General features: G+C 37.6%; 1 protein-coding gene across 22 annotated transcripts in view; it reads right to left on the bottom strand.

Annotated features, from left to right (window-relative positions):
* Positions 1 to 27,758, bottom strand: part of NRXN1 (neurexin 1) — a gene marked incomplete at its 5' end in the record, with an annotated part of 721,771 nt that overhangs the window by 372,470 nt on the left and 321,543 nt on the right. For all 22 annotated transcript variants that reach the window (XM_082481382.1, XM_082481373.1, XM_082481381.1 and 19 more), the window contains 3 exons: positions 5,779 to 5,969; positions 6,501 to 6,882; positions 11,984 to 12,106. In XM_082481382.1, coding sequence (XP_082337508.1) covers positions 5,779 to 5,969; positions 6,501 to 6,882; positions 11,984 to 12,106 — 696 coding nt within the window. The remainder of the gene's footprint in view (positions 1 to 5,778; positions 5,970 to 6,500; positions 6,883 to 11,983; positions 12,107 to 27,758) is intronic.

Below are 27,758 nucleotides of genomic sequence, written 5' to 3'. Positions count from 1 at the left end.
TCTTTTGCAAAAAGGACTGCTCAGTCAGAATACCAAGATCCACGAGCATGGTGCGCTCATACCCATGGCAGCACATCTTGAAAACAAGTTTAGGATGTGCTTCTTGGCTGGGGGGGTGCTAGGATTCAGTGGGATGTATTTACACTAAGTATCCAGGTTTTTTTTCCCGAAGTTTTAAGGGCATACATGTTTCCTGTATTATCCGTAGCATAAATTTTACTTAGTATTCCAGAAGGGCTTGAAAGAAATTCCACGATCAGCAATGGTAATAACCTGCATGCCAAACAGTTGTAGGAATGTAGGCAGATCTATATGTCTGTATGTGTGTAAGAGACTGAAAAGAGCAGGAGAGAAGAAGCAGAAAACAAAAACTTTCTCTCACCACGGAGTGATCTGGAAGACTACTGTAATGTTGTTGACTTCATAGAGCTCAGCACGAGCACTAGAGTATTTTCTTTAACTTTTTCTTAATCCAGAAGTACTGGAGTAGATTTTTAATTTTTTCCCCATCTCATAATTTTGGAAATTTGGACACAATTTCTGAAGGCTTAGCATTGCCGAAATTATTTTCACGTACTGGTAGATGGCATAACTGTTTAGAAGCAGTCACTCTATTGTCACTCTCTCCGTGTATCTCTGCTACACAGGAAGTCTCAGAGAAGAGGTCTCAGTTTTAAGTCCCTTATTTTTCCCTCTGCTGCTTTCCCAACACAACCAGGAAGACAACTGCATTTGCCATTGTCTACTCCAACAGGTCACGCATTAGGAAGATCTATTTGCTGTTGACAGAATTTGGAACTCTGCATTTGGAACAGAATGTTATTTTTTGCATGAAGCGTTTACAGCCCACTGGCAAGGTCATTACAATTAGCTCATGTATGTTTATTTGAGAAATTTAAGCATTAATACTTGCTAATTTGTACAAATTTGCATTTTTATATAAAACACTTTTCTGTGCTTCTAAAGCTTTGTTTCTTAGTAATAAAAAGATGAAGGACCACTGCAATTAATAGAGACCTTGTAATATAGAGACGAACATGTAATGCACCAATAATAATAATGTGCTCAATAAAGAGCAACAGGAACAAATATTAGATGAAATTGAAACAATTTCAATTTCTATTGCTGGAACAAGAAATCTTCTTTATGATCGAGACTAATTTAGCTCAGTTTTGCACAGCATGAATAACCTACTTTGACAGGCAAATGAAATATCAATAGATTAAGTGACTATTACGAATCATCGATGAATATGCCAGGCTAGTAGATCTACTGATAATTTAATTAATTGCATTAAAAGTTTGCAAGGATGAATTAATTGCCAAGTGAGTCTTTATGTACATGGAAGAAGCATATTTAAAGTGCATTTGCAAAACCACTGAGGTGATACCAGAAATTAATATGATTACTTTTCTTTCAGATGCTTTAGATTAGGCTGTTCTCATATCGCTGGAGAAAACGGCAAATGAAAAGCCAAATGTATATAGCAACAGCACCCATAACTCACAAAGGAACAGAGGAAGCCAGAGGCCAATGAAGAGCTACGGGAAAAAAAACACAGACAAGTGATCCAGACAGGACTTCTAAATCCAAGGAAGTTGATTCTGATGTATGCTCTAATATGAGCAGCACTTTTTGAGGATGCAGTGATGTAACAGCACAGGAATAACATATAACTTACAACGGACTCTAAAATGAACATTTAGGAAGGCCATGTGGAAAAGAATAACAGAGATAAGTTGAAAGTATGGATGTCAGTTCAAAAATGCAGGTCTTAAGGATGTATGAAATGCTGCACACAAGGAGAAAAAAAAAAAAAATAAAAAAATCAAGCCATAAATCTTGAGTTGGATACAATCTTTTTTTTTGTGTGATGGTGATTTCCTTTTTAAAAGAAAATATAGTTAGCCCAATATCAAAATTAGGATGACTGCAGTTCATCCTGGAGGATACATCACAGCTAGAAAGTTTGGAATAGGATAGGATACTGAAGTACCGAAACTACCAACTCCTAGAAAAGTTTGTAACTATTTATTGTTAAATCTAAAATAACAGCAGCATTGCTTAGCTTTTACATTTTGTGAGAGTGCGATGTTTGAACTCAGTTTATTTCATCTCAATTTATAAACAATTAAAACGCTAAAATATTTTAATTTTCTGACAGTCATTCTGGGTGGGCTCCTGTAGGTTTTTAAACGTTTGCGGTTTAAAGAACATAGGTGAAAACTTTGGGGATTAAAATAGTGCCTATCTGCGTAGCAGAGGCAAAAGTAAGATTCAACCCTAGTAGGTAAGTGGATACAGAGTCATGCTTGAGTATGCCATGCTTGAAAGCAGATCATGTGTCTTCAAATATTTATAAAAAAAAAAAATTCTGACAGAACTCCAATTTCCCACACCACAGGAAGAAAATGTGGAGAGGGAAGAGACATTACAGATGAAGTAATGCCTACAGCTGAGCAGAGGAGACATCTTTTCTTTGGCAACAGCGAGGAACAAGAGCGCAAGGCAAATTCCACTTTCACTTGCATTTCTCGGACCCATCAGGAACTTAAGAGCACTGCAGCAAGTTCAGCAAGCAAGAATTCCCCTGCACCCAACTATTTCAGTGTGTGAAGGCCTTGAATGGTAGCCACGCTAACCATCTGAGCCACACTGAAAGCAGGACGGGGAACCAAAATTTGCTGCCTAACTCAATGTTGGCAGGCGGGCGCTGCGTTGCCTTTGCTGTTAAGACTCATTTATCTTCAGGGGTTATCTGCTACAACTGCACCCCGGTACACTTTTCTAATTTTCTCTGCTAGGAAAAATGACAAGAGTTCTTGGAATCCAAACACAGAACTGTTTTCATCTATTTGTCTCCAATTCATAATTTACCCACCTAACTACAGCAATAATTAAGCTGGAGAATTTAATATAAGTGTTTCCACAGGTACCCACTCCAATCCACTGAAATCGTACCGGAGGTTACGCAGGGAACCCGTGTCTGTAATAATGAACTTTCTGTGTTATATAGCCAAATTCTACACCCAAAAGGAAACGTATGGTAGAAATTCTCTCCCATGCTTTTATGGAAACTGTCTGCTTCCCCAGACAACTGGCATGCTGTGCAGGCTCTACAACACAATCTGTGTCGTATCTTCATTCTGAATTCACTGTGTATTTGCAAAAAACCTGCATATATGTGACTTATCTTTCCAGGATTAGCTTGGACTTCAGCATCTGAAATCTGGTAACTCCACAATTACTCGAAAAGGCTGCAGATTCTGTATTATCTGTACACATTTATATTTCACCCAATGCTAACTCTGGTTAAACAGGTATTAATATCACTAGCAGGAAGTTTAATTTTGATTTTGCTATGTCGATAGGGCTAAAATAATGCAGGACAATGAATTAATCATAGCTGCTTGTATCAGCAAAGTGTATGGAGTGCTTATAGTGTAACAGAGATATGTCATCATAAGAAACACTGACACAAAATAGAAAAGAACAAGCTACAGGAAAGCTTTTCAACTGAATGCAAAGGAAGAAAAAAAAAAAAAAACATCGAAAGGCATTTTTTTTCTCCTTTTTAGCCTGTTGGCTAAAACGTATCAGCTTGAACTCCCCCAAAAACCCAACAAAAATATATGCTGTGCCTTATTAACTGAAGCAGACTGAGCAAAATATAGTAGAATACATTAAAAAAAGAAAATGAAACATATTACTACGAGAAGACAGAGGTTGAGGACCTGTGTATGCTAGACCACTTTGGGAAAGATGCTTAATATATATTACTGTACTGAGTATGTCAGGCTTGTTATTCTTTTACTAGCCACGTTTCCTGGGTGGTGAATTACAGAAAATCAGCACCTAATACAATTCACCTTCCTCGCTTCAAATCTCAGTATGTATTTTCATGTTTTTAATTTTTTTTTTTTTCCACTGGTATTCAAGGTTAGAAAACGCACCAGCTACGGATACAGTTTTACTTCAAAAGGGTAAAGCAAAAGTAGAATTTTCAAAGTGAAGAAAACAAAGGAATGTTGGATTTTATGTTATCCTCGCTGATAAGCCTTCTCTGTGAATGCACTAAGCAGTGCATTTCGTGAAATAACAGTGCCCTCTAGTGCCTTTATTAAGCACATTGGCCAAACTTTCTTTTCTTAAATAAAGCAACGTGCCAAAACACCACATTCAGTTTGAAGAAGATGTAGAATAAAATGACTGTGTTAACTTAGTTATCAGTTCTTAACAGGATTATTTTTCCTACTCATGTCTAATTAACACACTGGGGGAGAAAAACAGATTAAATACATATACATACACACACACATATGCAGAAGTAGTACTCATTATTGCAACAAAACATGAAAGAATAAGGTAGATGCTTTCTCTGCAGCATCAAAAATAACGTTGGAATATTACATTGCCTCAATAAACATTGACCAAATTTACAAGAATGGAAAAATGAGAAAGAAAATGGCCCAAATTTCAAACACAATTTTGAGAATGGAGCGGGAGCCATCCAAAAAGCCAATAATTTATAAAGCAAGCGTTTCTGATAAAGAGGCTCTTATTGAAGATTATAACATATCAAGATACAGTTTTCACAGTCTTTCTTGCAACCTTAATAGCACTTTCAAGCGAAGCAAACATGTAAAATATCACAAAATCCAGAATAATTGCTAAGGTCAGCTCATTATCTGTGACTCAGAGGTAGTTAAAAGAAAATCCAGCAAGGAATAAGCTCTTGATGGAATATTAATATCTACTTTGAACATCCTGGCCTTTGAAATATTAAATTTTCTTTGACTACTATGAAATTTTGGTTTTCCTAACAAGAACTTTTATAAAGAATGTTAAAATACATGATTCTTTTTCACATGACCAGAACGTATTTTCTTATGCCTGATTGGGTAAGCAGCATTTAAAAAGTATACTCATACATCCTTTCAAAAAGATATTTTCCTCTGATGGAAATCAGCTTTTCAGTATGTACTTTCTTTTATATATATATATATAAACTTCTTTTTAAATATATATATCAGTTTGGTTTATAAAAATGGATCTTAAGAACCTAGCTAGACCTATAAAACGTATGTTTAGAGGTATAAAACAAAGTTTATCCCACCCTGCAATTGAAGTGTCAATACATTACATATTTAGGTGAGTATATGTTTATAGTTCAATACATCTGATAACTGGTATTTATAACTGATTCATTAGAGGACTGCCACATAAGATTGCTTTACTTCCAAGATTTTTTTTTATATCAAAATAATGCATTTTATTTTTTTTTACCAACAAAAGATGGGCTTTATGTGGATTACCAAACAGTGGGAGACAGGCCAAAATGTTCCCCAATTCTCTAAGATAGAGATGGTCATTTCTGCAAAGCCTTTGCAGTCATACTGTAAAGCTTGGGCTGTGGTTTCTGCATGCCACTTACCTAACTTATGTTTAGGTAAAAATCAAGCCTTTTTCATAGACATTTTGGAGCACCTTTAGTCCCCCAATTATATTTTGGTATACATGGGCAACTCTGTATTCTTACCATTTGCTATTTTTTTCCCCTGTGTCATTTTCACACACTTAAAGTAGTATGTAACTATGCAGAACTATGACTAAGCTGGCATTGTCAGGCTAACATAAAGCTGTCATCTCTTGTGATCATATTAATTACTATCACATACAACATTTCATACGGTATTACAAAATTAAGTACACTATTTATTCAGGTTATCAGTCTGTAATGACCCTCACTGTAGGTTATACAGGAATTACTGTACTTACTTTTGAGATCTAAATTTCTGGCTCCTGCTGTGCTCTGTGTTGTGATTTTAGTGTCAATCTTTACAGTGTGGAGATTGTTGGTATCCCTTGATATCATCACATTATGCCACTGGTTGTCATTCAGAGGTTTATTAGAACTTCCTTTGATGAGATTTGCACCATTTCCCAAGTCAAACACGTAGTGTAAATACCTTGGAAAAGAGAAAAAAATTGGAAAAGTTTCCTTTTTCTTTACATAGCAAGGGGGCACTAATTAATATGCCTAATATCTCCTATTTCCTTATACTCCTCAGAAGTGCTGGTAAACCCAGGAGACAATAAAGAATGCCAAAATGGGGAAGCAACCTTAATTCAGAGCAATCACCATTCATTTAGACGAATTGAGATGTAGTCCCAAGTTTCTGGAAAGTAATGAACACTCCATATACCAACACTAGCATACATACGTAGAGAGAAAACAAGAGGAAGGCTATAAGCTAGTACTTCTTTGTAGTAAACACTATAGAAGTTATACCCATTATTTACTTTCATATTTTTCAGGCATCTAGCTTCATCTGAAAGAAAAAGTCACAATAAAGCACATGAAGTTTAACAAGAAGAAACATTCATTAATCATACACGTCCAGTCAGACAGATCTGTATCCTAAACGTTCCTTTGTATTTCTCCTGTATGTATATTTTGAATGCTTTTTTTTTTTCTCGTTATACTAATCCATACATACCCTTTTACTAATTCAACCACAATGAAATCATTTCCATCGCCACTGTTATAAAGTATCAATCCATCCAGAGAGGTTGTTTTGAACTGGAAGAAAAGGTGCATAGATGTATATGCTTGTAGCGTGGCCAACGCAACATAACTTGCTTTTGTTTTAAACGTTACAGGGTCTGCTATGATGTTCCTGAATCCAAATCTTGCATTTAGCTCACAATAATCGATGTCTCCATTTTTACACAAGTCAATGTACGCCATGCCATTAAATGTAAGGCTCTGTAGATGCCCAATGAAATTAGAAGGCACAGAAGACAGGTAGCGCCGTTCTGTTATTATTCCTGTTTCTATATTGTGGAATTCCAGTCGCGTGTGATCACCAGCCATTTGACCTTCAAACAGTAACAAGAAAACACACGTTATTATCTGAAATGGGAGATCAAAAAGCACACCATGTGATTAAGTATCTACATCAATTTCACACTTTTTCAGAATGTGCAAGGCCAGTTCTTGGCTCCAGAGACGATTCCTCTAAATTCATCCAAACTTCTAGTAAACATCTGGGAGCCTTTCCACAGAGTTCAGTATGTTTGAAGCACAGTACCACAGTATATCAAACTGCCAACAAAACCCCTCACTATGGTGGCACTTAACCAGACACATAATTTTACTATAAGCAAGTGCTATTCATTAACACAACATGAAGAACACACAGTCAAATATCAGAGCTAAAACTACAACGCTGGAGTTTCATGGAAAAAAAAGCATAACAGTTTGGGGGACATTACTCCATGTGTTTTGCTTAAAAGTGCGTGATTTGGCAAGCGGAAGGAAGGGTTCCTGTTTAAGCTGTCTTAGGTACATTAATGCTGGCCCTGCTGCAAAACCCTGTGCTGCGAGGGCAGACAGAGCCTTCCTTAAAAGCAACTAGCTGTATACCATGGGGATAAACCCAGGGGAGAAGAGGGCCGAGCCTAAGAGACAGACGAAGTAGAGAGCCTGCAGCAAGGGCGTATGCCAGCATCTTGCAATCCTGAAAATAGCAAGGGACTTGCCTACGTGAGAAAGGTGGCCAAAACTAAGCCTTACAGCTACCTTCGAGTCTTTTTTTTTTATGATTCATGGACTCCTGCACAGCAGAAAGCCTGAAATTTGCTGACTCTATAGCTAATCTGAAGGAAAGGATCAACGTTACCAGCGTATACCGCATACGGGTCAGGTAAGTTTTTAAGCTGGTTATTAAATACCTTTCCCGGCACATCCAAATTGTATCCACTGAAGAGTCCCCTTCTCCAGCGCAGCTTAGATCTTTTTCTTTTCCCCATGCTTATTTTAAAGAAGTAGGGCAGTGCTATCACAGGGCTGATTCATGGTCACATTGTGTCGCTGTGACTAGAAAACACCTTTTTCTTACTAATAAATTTCACAACTTAATCTACCTTTTGCAAACCATGGACTAGACTTCCCAGTTCCTCAGATGTTTCGTGTCTCTTCGTGTACAAAGAAGGTGAACAGAGAGATCCAGCCAAGCTGGAACAAATACTGGCATAGAACTGCTCTATAATACAAGTTCCCACAGTTGCAGTGCAAAGGTGTTGACAGACCCAGTTCCCTCCGTCCTTCCCTGAACATACTATTCCAAGTGGAGAGCGTGAGTTCTGAGCCAGCTTGGATATGTTCAGTGGTGCCGCAGAAAGGCCTGAGGCCGGCTTAGACAGATGTACCTTCATAGGTTTTATAAGCAAGCGTCTGCGTACACGTGCGTGAACGGCAGAAGGATAAGGACAAGATGAACGTAGGCATTTGGGTTTTGCCCAGGGAGATGGATTCACAAACAGGTTAAAAGTCACAGCGCTGAGATACAATTGCAAGTATCAGTGAAATTACAGCGAAAATAGGTCTGCAAGCTTTAGAACGATTAAAAGGAAAAAAATTTGCTCTAATAATTTATGATAAATATTGACAAACAGCTTGCTCAGCTTCAAGATACATTCTGACCGAACTCTACTGATGTCACTGAACACCACCAGCATCTGCGATCTGCAGTCATACAGGCTGAGCACTGCAAGAGGCACCTTAATCCCCAAGGACAGTCTCCTTGACATCCTTGTTTCTAAACATCAGTTCCGAAGATACCACTTCTCCCGATGTATTAGCAAAAGTGGGTTCTTCCTTGCAGTAATGAGCCAGGGAGTTGTCTTGAAAAATGCCAAATCTGTAAGTTTCTGCAAGGCCAAGGGCTGTATATTGGATCACAGCCAGAGAGCTGAAGATCATGTTTTAGAGGAGGAACATTATGCATTCCAGTCTTATATCACTTCAGATGGCATTGCATAAATGTCATGGCAAAAATCCACTGAGATTTGGCCCATAGCACAGTATCCTCACTACATTCACTACCTTAAATGTATTTATTTCTTGAGCACGGTAAGAAAAAAGTTCCAGAATCTGGGCTCACATCCCAATTCTCCCTCTAACATTTCAGTTGTACAAACACGCTAAGAGGACTTGAGATTTCACATAATGCTCCATGGTATTTGCAATTACAGCAATGAAGAAAAAGAGCCTGCAGTTTGTGTTTACAAGGTTGGGATTTTTGGCTTTTTTGTTTTGTTTTGTTTTTTTTTTTTAACTTATCAGGTTGGTGCACAAAATGCATTACCTGTTGCAATGCTATGGGAGACAGAAAAGGCCAAGGGCAATTCTGTTCATAACCATGAGCTAGGTCTCCTTTCCCTTATCCAACTGTAGTAACCTCCTTTAGTCCACTTACTTTCTATACATTTCCAGAAAACAAAGTGCATCAGGGCTGGGAGTATTTAAACTTTTCTATGACGAGTAAAATTTTCAAAACCACCTGTATGACTTCAAATTAAAGCTATTTATGATTCTGAAAGACATTATTTACCCATGCACAAATTATGCATTCGTCAAAGATAACTAAGCTTAGTACATGGATGAACAGGTGATATTTTATAATCTGTAAAAAATGGAAAGTGAGGCTGAATTATTTAATGGCTTCCCATCCAGCTTAATCTTTCTGGATCTGGTGGGTTTTTTTCCATGTGTGACATAGGAAATTGAATAAAAAAAGGAAAACACAGTGCGTTGCAGGGAGAAGCTGGAATTTTGGGGACAAAATCCATTTTTTCCCAATGGTCGCATAAGATTATAATAACCTTTCACATGAATAACTACCAAGTTCCATTTTAACCACATTTGTGATTGTTGGGACATCCGAAGAAAAGTTCCAAGCAGTTTAGAGCAAGAGCATTCCAATCTGATGCCAAAACTCTTCCACTACCCTTTTAGGAAATTCAAAGCTACTACACATTAAATTGTATTGTGTACATTTGACTTTCTACCAGATGGGAGGGAAAACTTAAACTCGTGAAGGCTTTTGGCAACACACAGTGCTGCATGGCAATAAAGATTCTCCATGTAGAAACTGTAATATTCCTGGAACTAACAGCAGGTTTCCTGTGTTGTCAGAATTTCAAGTTCCCTCTAGCTTCTCTCATGCCATTTCCCTGCTCACCGATGGAAAAGGCCACAGATGGGCCACACAGCTTCCTGCAGGGAGTTTAGGAAGACATTTTTTCCCTCCAGAATACCGGGATGACTTTCTCCTCTTGGATGCAGAACATTAAACATCTGCGGATTATGCAATTGTAGGCAACTTCCAGCTTGAAGAACTGAGAGGGATTTCGAGTCAAGCTGCCAGCTTCTGATAACAGGTACTGGCACGTGGAAAGAATACAAGCGTTGTACCAGAAAGCCGGACCGACAGGCAAGACTTCTGCATGATTAGGAGGCAACCGAAGAGAAAAGACTCACTGGCTTTAACAGCTAGAATAGAATAGTTCAGTTGGAAGGGACCTACAGTGATCATCTTGTCCAACTGCCTGACCAATTCACAGCTGACCAAAACTTAAAGCTTGTTATTAAGGGAATTGTCCAAATGCCTCTTAAACACTGGCAGGCTTGGGACATCGACCACCTCCTGAGGAAGTCTGTTGCAGTGTCTCAGCTATTTGCTGAGCCCACGGTATTTGGTCATAACTATGGTTATCCACAACGGAGAGTGATTACAAGAATTTACAGTCCTGCGTTCTTTACTTATTCACGTGATCAGACTATATATGGTAGAAACCTCCCATTTCCCTCTTAATCCTTCACATATATTTTGAACTTTTCTGAAGGTGTGTTGAGCAGCTGGGACTGAACCTAAAGGTGAAAACAGTACTCCTTGCTGGTTTTGTAACCTGTAGTATTTGCAAATAAAAAATATCTGCCATGAGGAGCCCAGGAAACCTGCATTTGGTTTTAGACGCTGTATTTTATTCAGATCTAAATAACTTCCTTTAACTAGAAGATGTCCCCAAAGTAGCCTTATTATTTAAGTTGCCAGTTGAAACAGGAAGATGTTTGGGTTTTTTTCAGTATAGTTCCTCCAGTACTACGTATTTATTTTCACAAAGAAAATAACTAGTTTAGGCCATCTGCTTTCTTGGGAGAATGACCCAAAGCATCAACACATGCACAGACTAAATTTTTGCTTCACCTCTGGAAGATCTGTTAGTAATTTCTGGTTCTAGAAAGTATGTTTTTGCAGCTATATGAATACACAGCAATTATTTTTCTACCATTGACATTGTCTTCATTGTTCTGCTGAGGTGAAAAAAAGATGACTAGAAAAGGTGCTTTCCTTTGAAAAACCCTTTGAAAATGGTTATCATTTTAGCAAAGCTTAAAATGAATGACAAAAGCTATTTAACACTAGACAAAAACAAAGGAATATACTAAGTAGCTAACACAAAATTAGGCACATTGTATGTGCAAGGAATTGGGGCCAGAAGCTAGGTCTGTTGCTATTAACAACATATATGTAAGCCTTATCTTTAACAGAAAAAAAAATAATAAAAATCAAAGTCTTCTCTATTATCATTTCTGATAATATACATATAGGAATATATTTCTAGTGTATGCTAGTATTCATGCCATGTTTTTTCTCCCATCCCAACTGCTATTTTAGTATTTGAGAAAAACCTGTTGCCTAATGTTTAATTATTGAGGACAGCTGATGTAAGATTTAAAACACAGTAGAATATCCTTCAAACATGTATGAAATTCTTTCTTACAGCAATGGCTCAGAGTTTAACCTTAGTATAAATTCATTGTGTTGCCGAAAACATTTTACTTGTTTTCTCATTAGTGATGTATCAAATTACTTCTCTCCAATTACTGTATAAAAACATTCATTTAAGTCAGCGTGGAAGTTTTCATTAATTTCAATTGCCATACTAGAGTAACAGTAATATCAAGTGTAATAACACACTCATAGTAGCAGTTTTTTAAGATGCATAACATGGATTTTTGACCTTACCCACGAAAAAAAAAAAGCGTCAGTTGCTTTCAGAAAAAGGCATTTACTTCTGTCATTTTTTGCTTTGTGTTTCCCCCCAGTAACATGGAGCCACAATGCCACACTACCTGTCATGGCCTGCTGGTCATCCACCATTAACTTTAAACTTTTTCCTCGCCGAACCACACGAACCGTGTGCCACTCATTATCATTGAGGTTATAGCCAGCAAAAAGGGTTTCTGGACCTTTGCCTGTAGGATATGCCAAACAGTCATTATGCAATCTTTAAATCAGTTTACATGTGAACCTCACAGAGAAAGAGAGAGAGAGAGAGACACAGAGAGACTGGCTGGGCAAATGTTAAAAGTCACATCAAGCAAGAAAATTACAAAGTACAAGCAAACCTCAAAATATAGAGCTACTATGTTAAAACACTTCTAATGTATATTTAGCTATATAAAATGTATTGTATATGCGCATTTAATCAACCAGGTTGTCATAAATAGGCACAGTCAACACAGATTTATTTATGCATTTTCCAGTCAAGTGCAAACCTTTAAGAAATGGGATTACTGCAACCAGAAGAACTTCAGCATGTGTTTACAAGACCAGATTTTTGTTCCTTCATTAAAAATAGTTTGGGAAAAGGTAAGAAGTAGTAAATGTATGTGCATGCGTGTTATATTTTTCTTAACCTATGTCAGCTTCTCAGCCTCTGTTTGCGTATTAGGACTTCTCAGAAGATCATCTGTTACCTTGTCATCCAGATGACTTGTTAATATTCAGAGCCAGTACCTTCTGATGTTAGCAGACCTCCAAACCATGCTTTCCTTTTTCATTTCAGGGATACTTTTTTTGTAATCTGCTATTTTTGTAAGCAGTACAACAAACACTTTTGAAGCAAATATAATCCTACTTACAGCACATAGTACCTGCTATAACTGAAGTATTCACAAATCTATGAAACAGGGTATCATTAATACCTAGGAAAAAATCTCTCAGAAGAAAATTATGATGGAAATTACCCCTTGCACTGCTGACCAAGAAGAAAAAGAAAGAGAAAAATCCTGACTCTGAACTATCATTTATAGGAGTAGGTGACTGACCAAGCGCTGAACCAATCAAACAAAATGTTTGTGCTCAAACCCGAGTTATTGGACCTATACGGTGACTGTCCAAAAGGTAAAGCTAATCTGCAATTAACAAATTACATTCTTGCAAAATAGAGACCTCCCTGGTCTGTTTTTCAGTTCCTGTGGCATAATAAAAGGCTGCTGATAACTAAAAGCGACATATAATACAGTAACATTTGACATGAAAACATTAGGCTTACACTGAGTCAGACCTCCGCTACATCTTTCCAGGTAACTACATCCCATGTGTCAGCCTTCTTTTTAAAAGGGGTATGCCACTGGCTCTGAAACTCTCCCACGTTTCTTTTCGAATTGTTTTCCACCCAGTGCAGGATAACTGTGATGGAAGAGGTCTATTAATAAACGGGTACTATATGACATTGTCTAAAATCAAAGCCTCTCTGACCTCAGGACTTCACAGAGGGAAAACACACAGTTTGATGTAGCTGTTCAGCATATTGGACAGTTTTCATCTCAGACTTGTTCCCTTTTCTATCGGCATTCTTTTAATTGCTGCTGGTTCATTGCCCTGCTTTTATAGCAGTTTTTGTTATTTTGAGCATGTCAAGGGATCTCCAGGAATAAAAATACTAATGCTACAGCAAAGGCAGTGAGATTCTAATAACACCATCTTGCTTTCGCTATGCTTCTGCATTGACGCTAGGCTAGGAAAGGTGCGCAAACCCAGCAGAAAGAGATGTACACATACTCACTGATTTCGACTACCTGAATTGTTCTGTTCCTTATGTGTTTACTTTCTCTGACAAGAGAACGACCAGTTTTGCATAAAGCTTAAGTGAATAAAGTTCTCTTTGGATACAGTGATATGGACGCAGTGAATAACGCTCTTTAAGCAATTGCTGTTATTCTATATTTTATCGGGGGCTTCAATGGAAGCAATTTCTAACTAGATTTGGGAGACAAGGGGTGGATTTACGAAAAATGCTTAAACAATATCAGTAAAAATCTTCGTGAAAGTCAATATGCCTGCCTAGAAATACGTTACTTACTATTAAACATGTAAGCTGTTCTTCATTTGTTAGTCCAACTCTTTTTTTTCATAAATCTTTTTAAGTAGTTGAACTACTTAGTCTCCCTTATCTCACAACAGATCTCTAAAAGACCTAAAAGCATATACAAATTTAATTTTCTCTCGCATTAACAACCCTATGTAGTGTCCTATTCATGTAAAGGTGCTTCAGTGTATATAAGTATCAAATCCAACTTGCCTGCTCACATTCACACAGGCAAATGTGTCTATTATCTTTTAATGGTTAGAGACTTCCTGTTGTAAAATTAAAGTTACATTTTCCTATGTATCGAGTCTATTTCCTTTGCAAGAGTACTCCGAGTAAAAAAAAATCAGGTCAGAACTATCCGTGAGCTGCCTTTGTTCGCAACGCACGCAACCCAAAATTGGATTTCACTATGGCGAAAGGGCTGTGAAAGGGATGAACCTGGGTATAACAGACTGTAGGAGCAATGCAGTGAAAACAGTCCTGGCCCTGTAGAAACTAGCTACTTGCACGGAAAGAGGCTTTTCTTTCCTGAAGCTGAACTCTGGAGAAGAGAGGTTTTTGCTTTGTCAGAGAGAGTGCAAAATAGCAAGACCCAGTGTCTAGGTATTGCGTATGCATCTATCACGTCGTGTTGCCTCACTGCAAAGTAGCGTAGTTTTCCGCAGCAGCGGGAAAGGTGGATTGGGGAAGGATGGATACGCACCGTTCCTGTAGAGAATGTAGCGCCTGGGCTGCTTCCTGGCCAAGAACATGCTTTTGCGTATAAAAGTAGTCAAGGTGCTTGTGAGCAGTGTATTTAGGACAATTTTTTTTCTAAACGCTTAAGCACGAAAACATGTAGTCCTTGACATCACACAAGATTACAATGACTGCAGAAGGAAACTCTTAACATATGTTGTTAAATGCCATAGGCCAACCTCAAACATAGTTTATATTAGAACTTTCCTCACTGACTTTCAAATATATTGACCTGAAATTAATTTAAACATCATACTATTGAGATTATAGCAGTTCAGACTCTTCTGTTCTGGTTTATACTGCATCTACTATAAATCTAAATCTACTAAACCATTGGCTCTCCAGTCTTATTCTGACTTTGCACTGGTCTGATTCCACCTCATTTAAATTACACCAGCAGAAAGTGTTGTTGCATTTAAATAAGGACTGGCATATTGCCACTTTTGGGGGGGTTGGGTTTTTTTGTTTGTTTGTTTGTTTTACTCTCTTTTCTTTAAAAACATTAACTATCTCCCCAGGAGAAGAAAAGCAAGAACACTAAATTAAAAAAAGGGGGGGGGGGGAGGAACATATATATATATATATTTTTTTAATGGACTGATACTACCCTTCCAACCTTATGTTCCTCCACTCCTACTTCCCATGCTGTCCTTCCCCTGGAACTCATTTGTCTCTTTCCAAACAGAACACAGTTAGTTTGCTTCATGTACCCAGCACTCACTCACTCACTCTCTGAGCTACCGATTGTCTTAGACATGAATACCTTAATCATAAAACTTTCCTTTCAGAGACAGGCTGTAACCTGTAAAAATACACTAGATATCTCCTCTTGCTTAAGTCTGAAATTTATTGTCAGTGTCTATATTCAGCTCTTTTCCTATTTTAAAGGCTTAAATAACTACTAGATTTTATGCATCCCTAGTGTGAATGAATAGTACCAAATAAAAAAGTACAAGCACTTTTATGGCTCCCACAATTTGCTTATAGTCCATCATGCCAATAAAATCTGCACATCCATTTAAAAGCAGGTAATAGCTCGTACAACCATCTTCCTGCATGAGAAAATACAGACTGTGCAGCCAGCTGACAGAGGTAAAAATCTTGATGATGCAATTCATTATAAACTAGAACATACAAATATAAAACCCTAAACATCCTAAATTATAACTTCACATAGGCACCCAAAGTTGAGCTTACTTTGTTTTCAGCCCCTCATCTAGAATTTAACTTTGGTCCTCTTTAAAGTTAAAGGAAAAAAGTATGAACCTCCAAAAGAAAAATCTTGTTTTCAATCTGCTGAATATTCTAAATGTTCTCTGGAGATTCCTATTCTCTTTACTATCGTGTAAGGAGCCTGTTCAACCTAATTAAAGTGCTCAGAATTTGCTGAATTCAAATAACCTTTTTAATTGATGGTAACATGCCTACTTACTTTTTCTCTTATAGATCTCTGTCCTGTTGTACTTAAATCGGGAGATGTTTTAACCAACTATTTGAACAGAACATCATAAAACCAAGCCGGTCACTTTGAAACAAGATACTAGCTTTTGGCATCGTACCAAAACATATTCAAAACTAGTCGTCTGAACCAAACGCAGTAGTTACTGGCTCCTACAATGCCATCCACCACCAAGGCACATACCAAAATGCTACCCAGACTTGCTCGGAGCATTCAATTCTGTGACTAAAAGTAGATACCAGAAATGAAGTATCGAAAGAAAGACAAAGTAAATGGAGACCAGAAGGGAGACTGGGTGGTTCAGTGAATGCTATACTAAACTATAGAACCCCAGTTAGTTACAGGCAAACCAGTACTATCTATTTATTGGTGAGTATAAGAAATGTTAGTGGTTTCACAGAATAGTCAGGGTTGGAAGGGACCTCTGGAGATCATCTAGTCCAACCCCCCCCGCCAGAGCAGGGTCACCTACAGCAGGTTGCACAGGATGGCATCCAGGTGGGTTTTGAATGTCTCCAGAGTGGGAGATCCACAACCTCTCTGGGCAGCCTGTTCCAGTGCTCTGCCACCCTCAAAGTAAAGATGTTAAGATGGAACTTCCTATGTTCAAGTTTGTGCCCGTTACCTCTTGTCCTATCACCGGGCACCACTGAAAAAAGACTGTTCCCATCCCCCTGGCACTCTCCCTTTAAGTATTTATAAGCATTAAAAAGATCCCCCTTCAATCTTCTTTTCTCTAGACTAAAACGACTCAAGTCCCTCAGCCTTTCCTCATAGGAGAGATGTTCTAATCCCCTAATTATCTTTGTAGCCCTCCAGTGGACTCTCTCCAGCAGATCCCTGTCTTTCTTGAACTGGGGAGCCCAGAACTGGCCGCAGTACTCCAGATGCAGCCTCACCAGGGCAGAGTAGAGGGGGGGGGGATGACCTACCTCGACCTGCTGGCCACACTCTTTTTGATGCACCCCAGGAGGCCATTGGCCTTCTTGGCCACCAGGGCACATTGCTGGCTCATAGTCATCTTGTTGTCCACCAGGACTCCCAGGTCCTTTTCCACAGAGCTGCTCTGCAGGAGGTCAACCCCCAACCTGTACTGCTGCATGGGGTTATTCCTCCCCAGGTGCGGTACCCTACACTTGCCCTTGTTGAATTTCATAAGGTTTCTCTCTGCCCAACTCTCCAGCCTGTATTTCAGCCTAGCATGCTCACTGATAACCCTGCATACTCCAGCAATCTATATCAGGTGGCATTTCCCATTTGAAATTTGAGAGATTAAGTGGAAAAAAAGACAAAACCCTGCGATCACTGCAGTTAATAGAGAATATTACTGTGAGGTCAGGGGTGCCAGGATTTCACATGGAGCCTTACAGCTAAGATAACATATACATAGCAAGTGGAATTGTGAAGTAAAGATAGCTGAGTGGCTCCGAGAGATACCTAAGAGTGTTATTGTAAATACCTGATGCAGAACCAGGCAACTCTATGCCATCTCATTTATCCTGCTTTCCAGGGTAAATCTAGCATGCCTGTAATCTAGGCTTCTGTCCCAGCAAGCAGCCAGACTCACAGCCACTGTGAAGCCTTGTAAGGCATCTATATTATACACCAGTCTGCAGCACAAAATGTTCGTAAAAGATTCCTCCAGAACTAGATACAGAAACACAAGACAAATAGGGGAAAGCACCTTAATCTTCATTATCCTTCCTATGGTGGTTGGCTGCAGAAACAATCCGAACCACTCATTTGCAAACTTGAATTTAAAAAGTCAATTATTATAGTGAAACAACTGTAGTTTAAATGACTGCATCTGCATCATCCTGAAATTCCCTGACAATGCATGTTTCTTACTAATAGAAAAACTTAGTTGCCTTTTAAAGATTAGCGATGTGTATCAGTATATCATTTAAGGATAATTGATAAATTAACTTGAGAAAGTCTTATTGCAGGTCAAAGAAATTTTGTCAACTGTATTTTATTCCTAACAGACTCATACAGAAAATTCCACAAGAACAGCATGTTCACTGAATTGTATCAAGCAAAACATATCAATCTGCACTGCTTGATCAAAATGTTCCAGCCCACAATAGCTTTATTGTAAGCAAAATTGCTTTTGGCAATTTGGGTAAAGTATTGGCAGTTAAGGGTATTTTTATTACTTAAAAAAAAAAAAAAAACCAAAACAAAAAACCAAAAACCAACCCTGACATTTCAGAAACTAAACCAAAGGAGATTAGAATTGCTAATATCATTCATTAGGCCTCATTTCAGCTGTAGAATAGATTTTTTCATATTGTTTCAAATAACAGAAACATAAACTGAAATCTGTTTCGGAACACGCAGTCATATAGAAATGCAGAAAGCTAAACAAGGTACTTTTGAAAATTCTACCGGCTTCCTCTATGTGACCAAACTACAAACAGACTGCATTGAATATTGATCTAGTTCACTAGTAAGGAAAACCAGCATACATAGTGAATGCGCTGGGGAAGAAAAATCCATAGAAGGATATAAAACCCAACCAATTCCATAATCAAGCACCACATTCAGGTCTGAGGACACGAAGTTTTCTATAGTAATTTTGCCTGTTTCCTTTCTCTCTTTTCTTTGAACTGTTTCCCCTACCTACGGTCTGAACTGCTCAGTATTTCCCTCTCCCAACTCCGTCTACCTTTTGCCTTAAGCAAGCTATTTAATTTGGGGTGTGATAGTTAACTGTTTATTTAATTTGGGGTGTGATCTGTTAACTGTTTTACAGCTGTGAGATATCAACTGTTGGTGACACTTAAGTATCTAAATAGAGCCAAGTGGGAGGGCAGAACATAGGTCTGTTGGACTAAATCAAATCTAAGGATTCTTGGTGTCTGCCAAGAAAGGTGCCAATGATAAACCACTGCCTTGTGAAAGCCCGTTCTTTAGAAACGGAACGAGGACCACTATTGAATTTCACCAAGATGGAGAAAGAAAGATCAGAAAGTAGTAAACTTGGCCTCTAGACTTTCCTGCCGCATCAGAATATATGTAGAACATACACACATGCTCTGAAAATTGGGAAGTATGCTTTGCTGATTAATAACTGGGTTGAACCACATTTTTTGAAAAAATGGTTTTCAAATTGCAAGTAGAATTATACGTGAACTCAAGAGTAGATAAGAGGATAAAACTGATTTTGTTACTGCATTATGAAATGTCTAACAGCTAAAAACATTTCTCAACACATTACTTAAAATATTTATTGTTAGGAATCAGCTGCATTTTAATTTAGTTTTGTAAGTCATATATCTAAGCAAGTGAAACACAAACAGCCCTAAGGACATGTAATTTTCCTTCTTCTTGGAAGTAATGTAATAAAAGTATCTTTTAAAAGCTAAAACCAGAAGTCAGCTAGATTCCTGTATTTTTAATGAGTGCAGTTTCTCTTTTGTACTGTTCTCTAAGGAACAGGACTATCGGAAAATGTGCTAAAGGTACTAAAGGTTTTATGAATCTACCCCAAGGCCCTGAACTAAAGCACAGCAAAGTCAATGAGCTTGAAACACATGGTTGTTGCTTTTTCAGCTCACTGCTGAAAATTTTCAGGCAAATTTTCAGAAATTATGTTGAACTTGACAATTGACTTTGCTGTAGGTAAGGTGATCATGAACTTTCAATACATGGCAGTTCTATTCTAACCTTAAAGCAAGCTTCACATTGCAAGATTACGGACTTTGTATTTACTGCCGATAAATCAAATGCACTTGCAAAGATCATGCAGCATTACAAACACCCTTTAAGATCATATCTTGCCTTGAAACACGCTATTTTTTTTTAAAGTGTGTCCAAAACCTAAGATTCCGAATTGGGATTCAGCCAATTCACTTCCATAAACTACTTGTGATTTTTTGTAAATCTTAATTTGTTTTGACCTTAGTTTGATATGGCTGCTATAATGAAGAAAATCCAAGAATTTTAAGCTGAATACAGAATCACAGAATGGTCAGGGTTTTTTTTTTCCTTCGTTAAGTAAGCTGCACTTAACACAAGCACTTTCAAGTCAACATCTTCGACTTCATTCTACCTAAGCTACTGCAGTACATTAGGAAAGCAGCTATCTCACAATCCTGCTATCCCATTTTCTCAGCCGGCTGCCCTGTTCTTGGAACACTCCTGTAGCCAAGCCTGGGAAAAGTTCACAGAAGGATGACAGTAAAGGAAGCCCGCTGGAAAGTTGGAGCGCCAAGGAGAGGGGGGATGTGAAGAACCTGGACTGAGTCACTGCAACAACTCACCTATACACATACTGACACTGAATAACATCGGGGGTGGGGGTGGGGGGTGTGTGTGATCAATTTGGCTTGATACCCACAATTGTTTGTTTGTTTTTGAAAGAATAATCTGCTATAAGCTAGTGTATTGCACAAGGATGAACAGAACAGGAAATTTTAATTCCTTTACAATACTGAACTTTTTCCATGCAGAATGCTTGTATTACAGACAGCTTTCTTATACTGAAAATTTGTTTCAGTGAAAAATTCCTTTTAAATTGGTAGAGAAAAGAATGACTAATTCATCCGGAGTTATTAGTGTTTGCTTTCTTTCTTCCTACAACAGGAATAGGATTGAAAATCATAAGAACTGACTTGGCAACTCCCGTGTAAAATAGTACCAAGACTAACATGAAACCCCTATTTTAAGCAATACCAGAATTCAGGTTTTTAAAAGTAAATAGTCATTGTTCAGGTATGACTTTAAAGGCATCTAGGATGTCCAATATTCATTAATTCTGTGTGAATTCGGGGTTCTGTCAATAGTACTGATTTGTGGAAGACGTGGGCTTAAACTAAAGGAAAAAAAAGTGATCCTAAGTTGAGTTCAATTCATTTTCTGCTTTCCCAAGAGTTAGACTTTTACCCCAGTAGACTCTTTCTTCATCCCCACAAGTTACTATGCAAATACAGTACCTCAGCTTCCAGAGGAACTTTGCTGTCTTCTCTCAACCCAAGAGATCTGGAGGATTTCTGACTTGGAAGAAGGATTTCACCATGAAACAGCTATCTAAATAACTTTGATAACCTGGACCTTAATCACCGATCTGCAAATTCCTGTCAATCAGCTAACAAATACAAAGAAGACCGAGATACACAGCTGCAACAGGGAACAGGTGTGTAGTCACTTATAGCAGATCTCTAAGTGTACCCTGATGGCGCAGACACCCTTTATAAGTCTGAAAAACCTCTGCTACTGTTTTCTGCCAAGTCTGCCCTCTTTCTTTCCACTTAAACCCAGTGAAGGAAAAATAACCTAACTTACAGTGATTTTTGCAGAAAAAGTTGGTACATACTTGATGCCCCGAGACAACTGGAATATTTGTTTTACTTTGGTTAGATTATAACCAACAACTGGAAAGATGCAGAAACAGCTTTGATCACCCATTACCCTTTCTGACTTTGATATTGACTGTGCCCATTTATATCAAACCATGGCTGTCAAAACTCTGAAGTACATTTAAAATTATAAGTAAACACAACTTAAGTATGCTTCTCCATAATTTACCTTTCTTAAAAAAAAAATTACCTTTATGTTTAGGCAAAAAAGAACATAACAGAAAAAAGAAACCACTTAAATATTTCATTTTACCCTTGTATCTTGCACATTGTGCTTAAGAATAAGCAGATTGGTAACTATTTGGCACAGAAAGGAAAATAATTTGGACTGTGACTTTATTTTAAGAATAAGGTCCTCTTAATTTACAGGTGTCTTCAACCCAAAGCACAGCTGTCATAAAATATGTAACAACTAAATCTCACACACATCCTTTTCAAAAGAAAAAAAAAAAAAAGCTGAATTATAACATTTTGCCTAGTTAAGGGTAAGGAATATAATGTTTAAAGATTTGTGATTGTTTTTTAAATGTTTTAAAATATTTTTATACTCATGGATAGAAAAGCACAATTTCTTGACGCTGCTTATTCTTGGATGCTTCTACGTAGACACGAGTCAAGGAAGGAGCGCTAAAATAGGCATTTCGGATTATTTCCAGTAATTGCAAATAGATGAATACAAAGGGTGATCCCTGTTCTATAAACAGCCTCGGCGGACTTTCATGGGTATGGGATTGGTCTTTAATTTTTTTTCCTGACTTAAACAAGATGACATAAGGCCTACACTTATTTTCTTATATATTCCTAAACCATTACACAAAATAATTGCAAAACCACACTTCTGATTTGTATATTTCTTCATCACTAATGTCATTCTTGCTCCAAAAATGAATACATATCTTAATTTTTACAATTATGTCTGCTCAAGCATTTGCACGCTAAGAATATGTAAAGTCAAGCACCTTCTGCTGTCTGTTATTTCCAGGCTGTTCCTTGCTGTCTCTTGCATGCCCATATAAAACTAAAACAGAATGACTTCTAAAATTGAGTAGATGGAATTGATTTCAACATTGAGGGAATCTCTCAAATGCTCTTTTGCCATTTGTTATCTCTTAAGGACTGTGCTGAGTGTCAGTGAATGACAATTTTGCTATTGAAAAAAACAACAAGTCCACTTCTTGACAGAAGTTCCTACTTGCACTATCTTAAGGTGCGCTCTGTATCTTGGTTTATGTAATTTTAGGAAATCAAGAATCCATATTGGAGTCTTTTCTAGCTAGTGCTGCTCTTATTCGTAACTGATTAGCTTGTCAACTGACTTCCTAAGCGTCTTCTATGACTTGCAAAATGTTAGCTGGAGATGCAAGAATATTTCTTCCTCTGAGAGCCCATGGAACACATCTACATTGTTCTCTCCAAGGAAACCGCATACGAGCTGCTGAAAGGTTACATAGCAAAAACTGCATGGACAATTCAAAGCATGGCAGTAACCACAACGCAAATTCAACAGGTAATTTTCACCTATACTCAACAACTATAGTGCTTAAATTTTTGTAAAACTAGAATTCCTTAGATGGCAGCGAGCATACTATCTATGCCTGTTATTCTTCATTTCTGATCCAATTTCCACAAGTCACACGTAAACAGTTCATGGCGTGTAAGTGAAAGATGGAATTGTTGACTTACCTATTTGATCTTTCTTTTCCAGACAGATTTTATTATTAATGAGAAAAGACTTAACATGCAGAGACAGAGAGGAACTTTTAACTAATGAAATATTATTTCTACGTACATGTACTTCACTCCTTGGAGGACAATCTCAAAGAATATAAAGTGAATGAGCAATAATAGCAAAAAATTAGTATAAGCTACATTAACCACAGCTCCCTCTTTTCTTTAATAGCTTTTTCTCATTCCATGTCTTGGTCTTCATCTTGTGTCTTGTTGCTTCAGTACTGCCTAGATAAATAACTGCTGAAGAATTCTTTGCATGCTTCCCAAAGTGGCAACTCAGAAAGCCAACTTTACCTTGATGTCTCAACTCAACAGAGTAATATCTCCTGGAAGTGACTTGTCTGATGGATTGAGGCCTAGAAATCAGCTGGAAGGGAGCATAAGTTAACCTCTTGACATGTCATCCAAAAATGAAATGTGCTTGGATGGAAATTTTAACAACTACCTGAACATAATTCAGTAAAGCCATTGTCAAGAAGAGATAATAAGGAGGCAGTTACGTGGTTCCAGTAATAACCCACTGAGTGCTTAAAATGTTATGATAGATGTTTCATACATTTTAATAGACACAAATGCAAAATGTGCTAGATACAGAGTAAGTGTTTTTAATATAAGAAACTGCTCATCAGTGACACGCACTGGGTAGATGTTTTTAACACTATTAGCTCTTCAAAAAAAGCACATTAAAAAATGAATTACTCTTCTTATAACATTAATGGAGAATAATATTGTAGCTAAGTGCTTGCTAGACTACTTCATCAAGATTGAACTTATGAAATGATGACTTGCTGCAGAGCAGTGAAGCAATGATAAAATAGCCCACCTTTTTCAAACAGTCATGCAGCTAAAACTAATACATACTTACACATTATTTTCCTGCAGAAACAATAAAGGAGAGGCCATCCAAATGCCACAGATGGCTCAGAAACCAGGTTTTGCAAACTTGTATTTATCCAAATAGGCAGAGAACTTCACTTCTGCATTAGAGTGCTATACATGGAAAAGACAGACAAAGGCTCTATGCCCATGTACTGCTCGTTACTGTCTGTAATCAGATCCCAGTGGTCTTAATGTTTAGGGAGTAAGATAATTGCTTACCAGGGATTTATTCCAGACTTTCAGCACTACAAACGTGTAAATGTATCAGAAAAATCTTAGTTTAATTAAAATTAGTTTGGTAGCCTTTTTTTTCCTCCTTTTCTTTTCTTTCTTTCTTTGATTGAAGAAGAGGTAGTCAAGCTTTCCCTAAGCAGTTTGGTTCTCCTAAACACACCAAACTGAGAAACAGGATCTGCTCTGACTCTCACTGAAGTTGGCTGCACTTTTTTTTTTATATAATGTAGAAGTGTTCTATTCATAATATCTATTAATATGAGAGGGACAGACAGAAACTTGGCAATTCACCGCAATGTACAATTGACCTATTGCAATGCTCACTGGCTGTGTTAATGAAAACCAGACATCATACTGAAACTTCACTCTCTCTGATTCTATATTTCCCCTCCCCCTTACCTCCTATCCATGTATATCCATTTCATTAAAAAAAAACAAACCCCAAACACTTGTTATATTAATTCTTTACAAGTATACATTATGACAGAATAATGGCTGAGAGTATGTGATGCATTAATCAGAAAAGCAGTATCTACCTGCAGAGAGGCGGCAATTTGTTTGGTTTTCCTTGAAAATTTCTGGAGATAAGCACAGCAGCATTGATTTAGTTAGGGCATGTATTCAGAAAAAGTCCTACACCTGTTCTTAATATACTGAAATGCTTTCTGAACTAAACTATTAATGATTTTAGTATCTTTTTAGACAGATTTATTTGGAAAAAGCCCTACATTTCTATCACCTGAAAAAACCTTGTCAAACTGCAATCCTGCAGTAGAAAGACTGCAGTATTTCTCCATAGAATTTTCATTTATAAGCACTTCTAAATGTTTTTCACAAAAGTATTAACAAATGAGCGTCACAACAGCATGATTTCTCAGAAACAGTCCTAAGAAACAAGCGAGGACTTAATGTGAAAAGCGAATAAAGGTATTTATACACAAAGTCTGATAGTATCTCCAATCTGAGTATAACTTTAGAAGCACTATCAGCTAAGCAGTGTCAAGTTACTGTTATTTTTTTTTTAATATTGAATGCTAACAATGATTTTAAAGAGCTATAGACCAATATTTCTTGCCAGAAAACTCTTGGTACTAAGTAAAACAACAAAAAAAAATTATTCACAACTCTCACTCCCTATGAAATAGCCAAATTAATTCACAATTTATCCTAATTTGACTGGTGTTATCCGTTAAGAATTTAAGCTATAGATTAAGTTATAGATTACTTTCACTAGCAATTTCCTGTTTGCTCTGAATACAGGGTATAAACTAGTGATAAAAGCATCAGGAAAAGCAGCTGCAAAATAAGAGAGGAAATAGTGCGTAAGACAAAAGCTGCTATACTGAATGTTACACTCGAGTTCTGTATTGTCTTGCATTCTGCCTTTGACAATGACCAGCAATCGATGTTTAGAGAAGGGAACAATATTAAGGGACTTTTCCCTAACTATTTGCTGCCAGCTTCTAGCAGCTTGTAGTTTACAGACTTTCTGAGCTAAGGCTGCTTCTAGGTCATCAACTTTAATACAATGACAAACTTTCGTTTCATTAAAAAAATCCGTTTGGGAAGATGACGGTGGTCTTGCCAGGTGAGTCCAGCTAGCCCAGCACTGTGCTTACCAGCAACTAAGAAAAGCATGGCCACTGTATATTAATTAATACTCTAACACAGCCACAGCTTCCAGGGAGTAAGGTATTAGGGGCTACTGGAGCTACAGAAACTGCTTTAACACAAAAAGTCCTTGATGTATTTCAATTTCATACCGCTTAACTTATTGATGCTCCTTACGCTTAACTTATTGATGCTCCTTATGGCTGTTTAACCATATCTTTATATAAATATACTAATTCTCTCAGGTATCTTTTTTTTTTTTTCCTAGCTTGCCTACCTTCTCTGTGTAGGAAAGCCAATCCATGCTTAGAAGCCTCCCTGTTGCAGTGCACTGTATTTTGCCTATTCATCATGAGGAACAGGAACTAAAAACACACGCAGCATTCAAGATGTGGATCAACAACGACTGTCCAATAGCATAATGCTGTTTTCTGTCCTGGTCTTACTTCCTTTCCCCATAGATACTAGCATCCTTTGGGATTTCTGGTCACTTCTGAGCACCAAAGTCTTTTACAGGAGGTATTTATAATGACTGCGCAATTTCTTCAGCTCAGCGCTAACGGACTCCATTGCTGTGCTTGCATAATTAAGGTTTCTTATTCTAATATGAATTAATTTTTACATATTGATATTTAACTCCACCCACCATTTTACTACCCAGTCATTCCGAATTTTGAAACCCTTCAGAAACCCCTCATATAGAGCATTTCATTTGATTTTCCTAAATAATCTCATTGCATCCGCATCATCTCAGTGTTCCTCCTCTCAACCATTTCTGAATACTTCAGTTGAGATTCCTGTGGGAGAAGTCGGTAGCAGAGCTTTACCAGGAAATGACTGCCATTGCAGACAAGTTCACTAATATGAATGACATTACAGTAGCTTTTATATACACTTCTCCAGAAGCAAATAGTATTCAGTTGCTTTGCTACTACCGATTAGAACATCACCCCTCAATATCCCACAGAATTACAGTGTAACATCCACTTTGTCATGAAAAAAGCAATTGAGAATAATTTAAATCACTAGTCTTGAAATGTGATTAAGTCATCTTGCTTCTCAAAAGCTAAATGAGAAAAACATAAAAGTAAAATAAGAGAAATTTAGGACCTGCTATACATTAAAAACTTACTTTCTACTGCTTCTTCCCATTAAAATACTAGAAAGGCCTAGTCTACTTTTGAAAAGTGCTTTTATGAAAGAATTGATAGGACCAGCATAAGCTAGACACACAACTCCCTTGCATATAAATCAGGATTTATTAATTCATGACAATCCATTCTTAGAGATCTAGCACATCCTGGAGGCTGCTTTGTCCCTACTGGTAAAATGAGAGATTACATGCTTCCAGCAATCCTTGCTTTCCTATCCTTCAAGAGTTCTCTTGTCATATTTAGTATTTTGGAGGATCTCCTGCTCCCCGCTCCCCTTTAAAACTTCAGGCTGAAGGTTCCGAGGGAACAGCTTCAGTCAACTCCAGACCATGCCTAGGGCTCTGCTGGTAACACCATTCATACCAGCTGATATATAACCGCACCACGGCCCTGACTCATACAGCCCCACATATACGCGAAATTGAAAGCTATCTATACCTGGCCTGATAAAATTGAACTGTACACTGAAATATCACACCTGGAAAGTCTACTACTTCTCAGCAATCTTATAGAAGTTTCTGAAAACATTTATGTGGTATTGCTAAAAGAAAAAAAGTCTTTACGTGAACATATATCTAATGATTT

The sequence above is a fragment of the Vanellus vanellus genome, assembly GCF_965231255.1.
Source record: "Vanellus vanellus genome assembly, chromosome: 3".
Lineage (NCBI taxonomy): Eukaryota > Metazoa > Chordata > Aves > Charadriiformes > Charadriidae > Vanellus > Vanellus vanellus.
The sequence above is the reverse complement of the archived record's forward strand: the minus strand, read 5'-3'. Positions and strand labels throughout refer to the sequence as shown.